This window comes from Perca flavescens, chromosome 7, assembly GCF_004354835.1.
Source record: "Perca flavescens isolate YP-PL-M2 chromosome 7, PFLA_1.0, whole genome shotgun sequence".
Classification (NCBI taxonomy): domain Eukaryota; kingdom Metazoa; phylum Chordata; class Actinopteri; order Perciformes; family Percidae; genus Perca; species Perca flavescens.
In genome coordinates, this window is record NC_041337.1 from 25,978,779 (window position 1) to 25,989,279 (window position 10,501).

Here is a 10,501-nt window from a genome sequence, read left to right on the forward strand (position 1 = left end):
TCTTGACTATCTGTTCTGTTTACATGGCTGTTCCTGATAATCAGAATATTGACCATTAGTACTTTACAAAACTATCAAGAACATTATCATCTTTCACATCCCCTTAACAAAGCTCTTGACAGGTAATGGCGATGTTAACGTGCTTAAAACTGGAAATCTTTTGAAGACACCTCACTTGCTCAGTGATCAGTTTGATCCAATATAAAACTACAAAAGGAGTTTGTTGTGAAAGCTCACAACAATATAGTTATGTTGTTTATACTAGTCCCACTTCCGGGATTGCTCCGGTGCTGCAGGAAATTCCGCTGGATGCATGTGTTTTCGTTTCCTTGGAATTGGAATTTTAAACTCCGGTGGATTTATGAGGACTATGGTTAACTGCTCCTCAGATCTCTGCAGGGTAAATTGAGACAGCTAGCTAGACTATCTGTCCAATCGGACTTTTCTCTCGCACAACTATTATACAGCGGCTCCGGGCGGAGCTTAGCGCCACCCATGATGATTGTGATTGGTTTAAAGAAATGCCAATAAACCAGAGCACGTTTTTCTCCCATCCCGGAATGCTATGTGGACTAGCCAGACCCTCCTCCGCTCCGCAGCGTGTGGATGGTCTGGCAAAGCGAGACTATGCTTGTACTATCTGCAGGTTTAATTGAATGTTTGGGAGCACTTAAACGTATGCGTTTTTCACACCTAGTAGACCACTCATCCTCATCCTTGGCTCTCTCCTTTCTGGCAGCTCTCTGTTTCTCCTCCAGTCTCTCCTTCTCCTTAGTGGCCTCATCTGCAAAAGAGCAACACACACAAACTGTGGATTGTACCATTTAGCTCAGTAAAAGAGACGTGTGCTAGAATACGTTTACAATTTCGAGGTAGTAAAGTTGTTTGCATCTTTCTTTATGGATAACTCACATATTCTGTATATTCCATTTGTACTCGGAACTCGGATTTTCCGAGGTCAAAGTCGGAAACACGCCCCCTGACCTCGGATTTCCGTGCTCGGAACTCGGGCAACCACAGAGTACCCTGATCTAAAAATCCAACATGGCTGCTCCGTGCATCAACAGTTGTGAAAGCTGCAGTAACAGTACAGTTATAAGCACTTCTGTGTTATTCGTGTCTCACTAAATCAGTCGTACATGCAGCGCTGTCCATATTCTATCTGCGGACAATTTTGTTACGCTGTTTGTGTGCACAAAAACAGCGTAATGCGTTGTTATAAACTGCCATTGATAACAATAGCTAACCTGGCTAGAGCTTATGAAAACAATGAAAATCCGACTTGTTAATGGAACACGTTCAACTCGGTTGGGACGTCATTCTCTGCCTCGGCTTCCGAGTTCCGAGGTAAATGGAACGCACTATTAGATCCACAAGATGACATGAGGCAGTGACACAGACGCCCAGCAGGTGGCAGCATTGTCTTATTATTCTTTGTATCCCATGAGAAGTCATTTAAGACAACATACTTTAAGATGTTTAATTCAGCAGCAGAAATGTAGCATCACAGGAAAGTTCAGTTACTGAGGGAATGATCTGTACCATCAGCCAGCTGTAACGTCTGATCAAGCTTTTTATCTTGGTAGGTTTCTGCAGGCCATTGCTGCCAAACAACTCACTGTGTGTGCAGTCAAACGGAAATCCACTGAACACTGATAAGGTGTTATTTAAATTAAAATCAAATTACCCATGTTGCCATTCTCCATGGCTCTGATGTCAGGCCTGAAGCGACAGTCTGTGTGGGGCAAGATAGCCTCCATGCCAGGCTCCAGCTCATTGAGAGACATTGTAAAGTTGGTGAAGTTGTACATCTGTATAAGGAAGAGAGGGAATTAGGAATAATTAAAATGTGCATTTGTAAATTTAGTTATGAGCGAAAAATGTTTGCTTAATTCAGGCACATTTATCTGGGGGTGTGTGTGTGTGTGTGTGTGTATGTGTATATATATATATATATATATATATATATATATATATATATATATATATATATATATATATATATATATATATATATATATATATATGTGTGTGTGTGTGTGTTCAACCACTGTAATTAAAATCCCAAAGTACATTCTTTTGCTATAAATCCATTGATTAAAATAACCCATTAACTGCATTTTTGTGAGTCCATTAGACCTTTTTGTATCAGACTGTATTGTGTGCATTTTTATTTTCATACCACAGCAGAGTGTGCTGGTCTGGATTCTATCCTCCACAGCAGAGTGCTTCCTGGTACAACAGAAACCGTCTCCTGAACGTCGGGCATGTCGTCTGCGTCATCGTTCTCTGCTCCCTCCTGCTCCTCCTGGAAAGAATACACTTTATTGTAACTGCTGTTAATATGTTCAGGGTTAAATTGCAGCTTCCATCTTATTAGAAGGGACTTTGTTTATACGGTATCTACAGGACGCGTGTGTCACGATCTGTGTAGTCTATATCCACGACGTTCAACTTCCGGGATTGGTCCGTTGCCGGTGGAAATTCCGCTGCATGTCACTCTTTGACTGCCAGATGTCCGTTAACTTCCGCTTTTTTTTGTGCTTAGCGCCGCCCAAGACGATTTTGATTGGTTTAAGGACATGCCAATAAACCAGAACACATTTTTCTCCCATCCCAGAATGCTGTGTGAACTAGCCAGACCCGCTGTGCGACACCACTGTCTGAGAGGTCTTTCCAAACCCACCAGGACAGCTACACGCATGTTGCAGCTATTACGCTACAAATAACCACACAGACTACAGCTGGATAGCTAAAGACCTCAGCGCCAGCCTACACAAGCCTGTTGGTTTACCTGGATGAGACCACACAGAATGTTGTAGACACCAACAGGAAATAACCAATAACTGGGACTAACACCAAAATCACAAGACAACAATTATAGAAATAATGATTGTTAAAAAAGGCAATAGGATCCTGTTTTAGATTAAAGAAACAGCCAGTGTCAATTCACAGAATTTCTAACTTGTTCTCACATTTTTGTGCTTCCTGTTGTCTCCTTTCCTCTCTGACTTCTTGTGGGCCTCATAGGCCTGAGGGTCGACACTCCACATGCACTCGGTCCACTTTCCATAGATTACACAGTGCTTCTTTTTACTGGGAAGAGAGAAAGACAGAACACAGAAGGGAGAAGAGAAAGTAGAGGTGTAATGGGAGGAAGAGTGGCAAGATGAGGAAACGAGAGAAAGGACAAAGGCAAGAGAAGACAGCAGAATGAAGAAACAATATGGGGAAGAAGAAAATGTTACAGAAAAGAGGCAGACCAAGGAAAAGAGAATGCATGAGTGAAGGACAACAAAAAGAAGAAAGGATAGGCACAGAGGGAGGAGAGGAAGAGGTGGTACAAATAGAGAAGGAAAAAGAACGAGATTAGTTTAACAACTTTCCAAACTTGACATTCTATATAATAATACAATATACATACTGTGAGTGACATAGCAATATACTGTAAGAGCATACTCAAACCTCTTATCCTGGATGTATCCCTCCACTTTGTGAAGCTCTTTGCCAAACATGCCACAGGGCTTGAAATTCAACACACACTTGTCTCCAGTGCTGCAGAAGAAAAGAGAGAAGAAGAACCAGTTAAAATCTCTTCCCTAGCTTTGTTTGAGAAAGCGAAACTGAACTGAAAATTAGTGCAGAAAAAAAAGTCAATCAAGCCTTTCCTGTTTTCTGTGCGAGACACTTATCCAATCTGTGCAACAGTGAAGCTCAGCGCCAGCAAACTGTGCAAGACTGTGATTTGACGGCTTCGCAGCTCATGTGTGAATCCGTGCAACTGTGCTGTGAATATGACAGCGCGTGACAGAAACAGGGATAATAAAAGCCTTGCAGAGCTTCCCTGGATAATTAAAGGTTTAAAAAGTCGTCAACAGATTGTTTGCCTAAGGAAGACACACAGAGATTAAACAAGCTGCAGTCTTTAAGTATCAGAGTAAACACTGTGACAAAGTAAATGAAGGCGTCGGACTGAAAGGAATGCTGAACAGCTCTGTGAGACAACAGATAGAACAGTGTGTTTTAATGTGCTTTATTTGAACTCTTGACTGTGGTTCACTTTTCTCTGTAGGAACTGTGGAGTCAAAACTCTGGACAATCATGGGTGATGACCCAGTGAGTGTGTGTGAGGCTCAGTGGTGTTGTAGTTGCTCTTGAGGACACCCGCTCTTGATAAAAGGTCAATCAACTCCATAGATTACACTTAACTCCCCTTTAAATTCCCTTAATTATATATTAGTCAAAGAAAAGAAAATTAATCCCAACGAAAGTAATAATTATATTTGTTTAAGTAATGTATCAAGCAAAAATGACAATACATTTTCTGTTTCCAACTTCTCAAGTGAGAATTTCTTTGTTTTATATCATTGTAAATTTAATATTGTTCCTGATCGGACAGTTTTGTCAGACAAAACAAGCAATTTGCAGCTGTCACCTTGGGCTTTAGGAAATTATGATGAGAATTTGTCACTACTTTCTGACATTTTATAAACTAAAATAAACAATCAAGTTAATCAATGAAAATAATTGTTGGCTGCAGCCCTATTTTACTTTATATTGTTTTCCAACAAAAGACCGGTGAACAGGTTAATTGGAAACAGAGTGTCATGATTGGGTATAAACATTCTGATACGCTTATTGAGTATTGTTAAAAGGAAATGTGACTTAACACAGTGGTAAACATGACAATGTCCCAGGTTTTTTGGAAAGTGTTGCAGGCATCAAATTCTAAATGAGTGAATATTTGCAAAAAAACAATAAAGTTGATCAGTTTAAACATTAAATATCTTGTCTTTGTAGTGTATTCAATTGAATGTAGGTCGAAAAGTGTTTGCAAATCATTGTATTCTGCTTGTATTTACGTTTTACGCAACGTCCCAACTTCATTTGAATTGGAGTTTGTATATTATGTGTCTATTTATAAAACTGTGTTTGGGTCGCCATTGGTTTACCATGTCAGTTATGCCTACAAATGACATGCTATAAAAAAAGGAAATAAATCACAAGCTATATTCCCCATGTGTAGTGTAGAAGCCATATGAGTGGTTTTCCTCCAAGCCACAGGGGGCATGATATTGCCTTGTGTTAAGGCCTAGACTGGCTTGGGTAATTTAAGTTCCTGTATTGATGCAAACAGGTGTTGTTGAAGAAGAGGAGCAAACAGTTTTTAACTGTGCTCGGCTTATGTTGTTTATGGGACTTTATATGACTTATTATTCATTGTAAATGAACGCTGTGAGGACGCGGAAAATAAACGACGCAAAACGCAAACTATTGGAAAGGACTGGATATTGTTTTGTCTGAGTACACGTTAGAAACAATATCGCAATTAGCAACCAGTAGTGGTATAGGACTTAGTCACTACATATAGTTTACCTGTGGTTGACTATTTCCACTGTGCCATACTGCTCTATCCATAGTTTGCCAAGGATGATATTGTGTACACAGCAGAAAGGGTTACTCCATGTGTACCCCTCGTTGTGCCTGGAGAGGAAAAGAAAGAAAGGAGGGAATAGAGAAGAAGAACATGACATGAAAGAATCACAGAGGGGATAAAACAGAAAGAGGGGGAGTCAGAACATTGGAAAGAGGAAAGAAAAGAGAAGATAAGGAACTGATTTTGGACCAGAAAACTGTGATATTACCACACACAAACATTTTCACCAGTGTCGCTTTTGGACTCACTTGAGTAGCTCTAATGTGATGGTTCCTTTAGGCTCAGCCTCAACGCTCTTGCCCCAGAACTTGAGTTTGGGGTAGATGGAACCGTGGAAGACAAAGTCGCCGACCAGACTCTCTGCATGGAAGGCACTGACTGGGGGATGATGGGATACCTGCTCCGACACCAGCCGGAAACCCTGATCCTCCCTGTAGAAGCCAGTAGAGAAGAGGGAGGACAAGCAAACTGTTAAAACTGGGTGACCCCGGAGCACCTTGGTATCAGAGTGGTTACAGCGCTTGCCATATAACCACACCGTGCCGGGTAGGGGGGTTGGAAAAAATTGTGAATCGTGTAAGAATCGTGCTGTAAAACTCCAATGAAGAAAAAGACTGAATTGTCAACTCGTTTATGAGACCATAGGACCAGTTGGCGTCCCTTAGCTTAATGACGCTATCAGAAACACCTGTTATTACCGTTATTGCAGTCGTGTGTGTGTGGGTGTGTACCTGGTGAGTTCATAGGTCTCTCCCAGCAGAGGGTTAAAGGGTTTCCCAGTTCTGTCCCACTGAGACGCAACTGCTGACACAGCAAAAGCTGCTACTGCCTGAAGACAAACAATTTACAGATCATTTTAGTGAGTGTGAGTCATGACAAGGTTTATATGCGTGTGTGTGTTTCTATTTCTATGTGCGTTGCACATTCTCATACTGTATCAATCCTTTGGAGCTGTGCTTATACATTTAAGTGTGTGGTTGTATGTAATTGTTCTCATGCAAGTTGGTTGATTGATCAAATACACTGGAGATAAGTGGATATAGTGCAGGCCACCATGCCAAATGAAATAACCTTGACTATTGGTTATATGATGTATCTCATGCATTTCTTTAATTACACCACCAGTGCAACGGTTTCCATTCACTGATGAACTGAGCATGTCAGAGTCAAACATGCAAGTGAAATAAACTAATTTAGGTTAACTTATCAAGCCCTAATTGCTGAAACTTTCTCACCAAACACTTGGATTTATTTGTGGGGCTCCTTTTGGTTACATTATGTATTGTACTGTATAAAGAAATGTTTTATTTATTTTTTGAGTAGTTTTTCGCTAACTGGATTGCACACAAAAAAGTGATTAAGTGTGTCAGAATGTGGTCAGCGCTCATAAAAGAATATTAAAACATGCATGATAACTGAAGGAGATGCACTATTGCAGGGGTGGCGAACCTGTGGCTCTTGAGCCGTATGCGGCTCTTTGCCTGCTCCTTTGAGGCTCTTACTGTCTTGTTGGGGCCTGTGTTATTGGTGGATTTTTATTTACTTTTTGAAACATTTCAGATAAGTTAAAAAAAAAAAAAGCATTTGAATGCATCTGCCAATTATTTTAAAATAAAAAATAATGCAGCAGAGTTTTTTATGGACAGATCCTGCAACCTGAGGAAAGATCACCTACTTCATTAACCCTTTCACTGCTGAATCAGATTGTTTGAAAGCCCCTCTAGTGACAAATGAGTGAAAGAGTCGCTTCGAGTGGCCACAACTGAGTACAACAAAGACTGTCAGGGTTCCCACTGAGTCAATTTAAGTAAGAAAAAAACCCTGTTGCTGTTGTAATGTAGACTTGTATATGTTGTGTGGCTTTTTGCTATGGTGCGTGTTTTTTTGTGGCTCTTTATGCTGAACTGGTTGGCCACCCCTGCACCATTGCTATCACTTCTGTGTATGTGTGTGTGTGTCTGACCTGCATGCGTTCTATGGAGTTGGACAGCGAGCAGGCTCTGTTGATGAGGTAAGTGTGTTCCATGTATTCTGTAATTCTCTGCAGGAAGCTCAGAGGCTCGTTGAAGACGATGGGCATTGTGATCTTAGAGAGTTCCTGTGAGAAGCAAACAATGAAGTCTGTATTTTTAGATTTGACCCTGACTAAACAGAACTTGTTCCAAATTATTTGGATGTCTTAGAAGTCTCTATCCCGGTGGGACCGGGATAGAGAGCGCACGGCGTGAAGCACCTGGCGCAGGTGCGTTTAGGGTGTGCAAATATCCACTTTTGCTAGTTTAATGACTGAAAAAAGGGTCTGTGTGCCAGGCGCATGGTTGGAGAGGGTTGGAAAGGTAGTGTCTTAATTAATCGTAGGTGTGTTTTGGGCGTAACATGCAATAAACCAATCAGAGTGTCATCTCCCATTTCCTTTAAAAGCCAGGCAGCGTTTGTACCTTGGCGCATTGCTATTATGATGGCGGATTTGCTAAGCAGGAAGGAGAGATTTTCCATCGTCTCTCAATCTTCGGTCCCAAGAGGTATTTTATGTATTTATGTGTGTGTGTGTGTGTGTGTATGTATGTATGTATATTTATGTGTGTGTGTGTGTGTGTGTGTGTATGTATATTTATTTATTTGTGTGTGTGTGTGTGTGTGTGTGTGTGTGTGTGTGTGTGTGTGTGTGTGTGTGTGTGTGTGTGTGTGTGTGTGTGTGTGTGTATATGTATGCATGCATGCATGCATACATACATACATACATACATATTTTACTAATGCGTTGTTAAAATAACAATGAAATGCTGCGTTATTGACTTTAGACCAGGTTTTTGTTGGTCAATGGCGCGATCACTTTCCGCTGCCTCAAGATAGCAATACGCCAAGAATGCAGCTGAACACACCTCCCTGTAAGACCATCACGCCCATGGGTGCACAGATGGGCGCATTTGCTATTTAAATGACGTGGGCGTTGGACGGGAAATTGACAACTGCGTCGGTCTTAAACTAGCAAAGAGACTTGCGTCGGGCCTTGCGCTGTGCCGGGTGCAAGATAGGGCCTGACAAAAACAAAGAGAATTGTTGATGTAATAAACAAGATAATATGATAATATGGACTAGTGTCTAGACTTTGACAGAGTGACTTAATCATTAAACATATCACACAATCAAATTTGGCAAAGAAATTTAAATAAAAACTGTGTATGTACAAAAAGCAGCATTTAATTTGCGTCCTGAAATCTGCGGGCCCTTACCAGTCCGATGCATTTCTTCAGGATGCTCCAGACACTGATAGTGTTTCTAGAAAACATGACCGCAGGTAATGACGTCCTGGAACGAAAGAAAATAAGAAATGACTGTTGAAATGTTGTCCATTCTACCCCTGATCTAACAAACTGGTCAGAATGATAACCAAGGGTGTAGATAAGCTGTGGACTGTCAGGTCTGTTTGCAGGCCTTGAGACACAGAAATACTACATGCAGTATGGAAAAGAAAGGGCAAATGTAAAAGCGAAAAAGAAAAAGAATTCACCATTCATAATCTAACATTGTATTCTGATGATTGTTGACAGACTAGATTGTTGACCTAGATTTGTTCACATGAAAACGTTGAGACACTCTTTCCTAGAATGGCTCTAGTAGAAGTGAATGGAGAAGTGGTAATTTTCCACTCTGTCATCACTGCAATTGAATAAAAGTAATTTGGCAGCATAAGTCAGATGCTTTTATGTATGAGTCAACCAAGCATGTACCACACTTAAAGCGATATCGTTTTCTCTTATTTCTTTTATGCTATATCTGGTAGAGACATGATCGTATTCCACATTTGGAAAAATGCACGAGCAGAAGAAGTCATACCACACTTTGGTGATGAAGCCTAGGAATAAAAAAGGTATTTAGCAGGAGATCCTCTTCCCTGTGAACCCTGCATTTACAACACCAGTGAGCCTTTCTTTGCATGTCATGAAGATTATCATATGTACTCTAGTCTCGCCAGACCTATCACAGCGCTGTGTCCGCCCTGGAGAAGAGTTTGGCTGCACCCATTGTTCCGTACATTATCATTCTGCTCTAGGGGGAGAAAAAAAGTTCTGGCATGTTTGTATTTCTTTAAACCAATCGCAATCTTCTTGGGCAGCGCCATGCCCCAGATGTTAGGAGGGAACTTGTTTTGGTGGAACATTTGCATGTGGGGAGGTGATCCCTGGGATTAAAAGACAAAAAATATATTATATATTATTAATATATTATATATAATCAATAATATAGTGTGAGTAGAGAGGGGCAGGCCAGTACAGCCTCTCATCAATGTTTTCATTTGTTTCCTTTTGTATGCATCCTGTCCCAGAACTGCTTGTTACTAACCTAGCTCTGGGGAGTTTACTCCCCGGAGTCCTTATGTTTCTTCTTCGCAGAGCTATGCTCTGCGATTCCCTTCAACGCCCGGCCGCGTCCTGCTGCGTCTGCTACACCCACCCGTGCTCTGCAGCGCCACGTTTCATCCCGCAACGCCCTGCTGTGACATGAACTACAACGACTACCTTCAAAGTCACTGTTCCACTATCTTCAATGCGACTATTATCGCCTTCACACTTAACCGCCCCGTCAGACACCGCCTACCAAGAGTCTGGGTCTGCCGAGGTTTCTTCCCAAGAGGGAGTTTTTCCTCGCCACTGTCGCAATAGCCATTTATAATGCTTGCTCTAGAGGGAATTACTGTAATTGTTGGGGCTTCGTAAATTATAGAGTTTGGTCTAGACCTACTCTATCTGTAAAGTGTCTCGAGATAACTCTGTTATGATTTGATACTATAAATAAAATTGAATTGAATTATATACATATTCTTTACAACTATTGACTGAAAGAACAAAGCAGGCCTGCCTTATTGCACCATTTAAATCTTTGTGAAACTTGCCATTTTCAGCATGTAGGTTGCTAGCTCGGAGGTTGTTGTTGTCGTTTCGCGTAGCGACATAGATTTGGAAAACTGTAGCATGCAGATAAGGGGGCGGCAAATGGCAGGCTTATACCCACAGTCTACATCCCGTGAGTAAGCTATATTTACAAAACAACACATTTCTTTTT

At 41.1% G+C, this 10,501-nt stretch overlaps 1 protein-coding gene across 1 annotated transcript in view; it reads right to left on the reverse strand.

The window, feature by feature from the left end:
• LOC114558678 (oxysterol-binding protein-related protein 2) overlaps positions 1–10,501 on the reverse strand; it is a 35,633-nt gene that overhangs the window by 1,187 nt on the left and 23,945 nt on the right. The window contains exons 4-13 of the mRNA XM_028582805.1: positions 8,671–8,746; positions 7,401–7,535; positions 6,169–6,266; positions 5,686–5,868; positions 5,377–5,484; positions 3,466–3,555; positions 2,976–3,096; positions 2,183–2,308; positions 1,688–1,811; positions 694–784 (exon numbers count right to left, since the gene is read on the reverse strand). Of these exons, the coding sequence (XP_028438606.1) occupies positions 694–784; positions 1,688–1,811; positions 2,183–2,308; positions 2,976–3,096; positions 3,466–3,555; positions 5,377–5,484; positions 5,686–5,868; positions 6,169–6,266; positions 7,401–7,535; positions 8,671–8,746 (1,152 nt within the window). The remainder of the gene's footprint in view (positions 1–693; positions 785–1,687; positions 1,812–2,182; positions 2,309–2,975; positions 3,097–3,465; positions 3,556–5,376; positions 5,485–5,685; positions 5,869–6,168; positions 6,267–7,400; positions 7,536–8,670; positions 8,747–10,501) is intronic.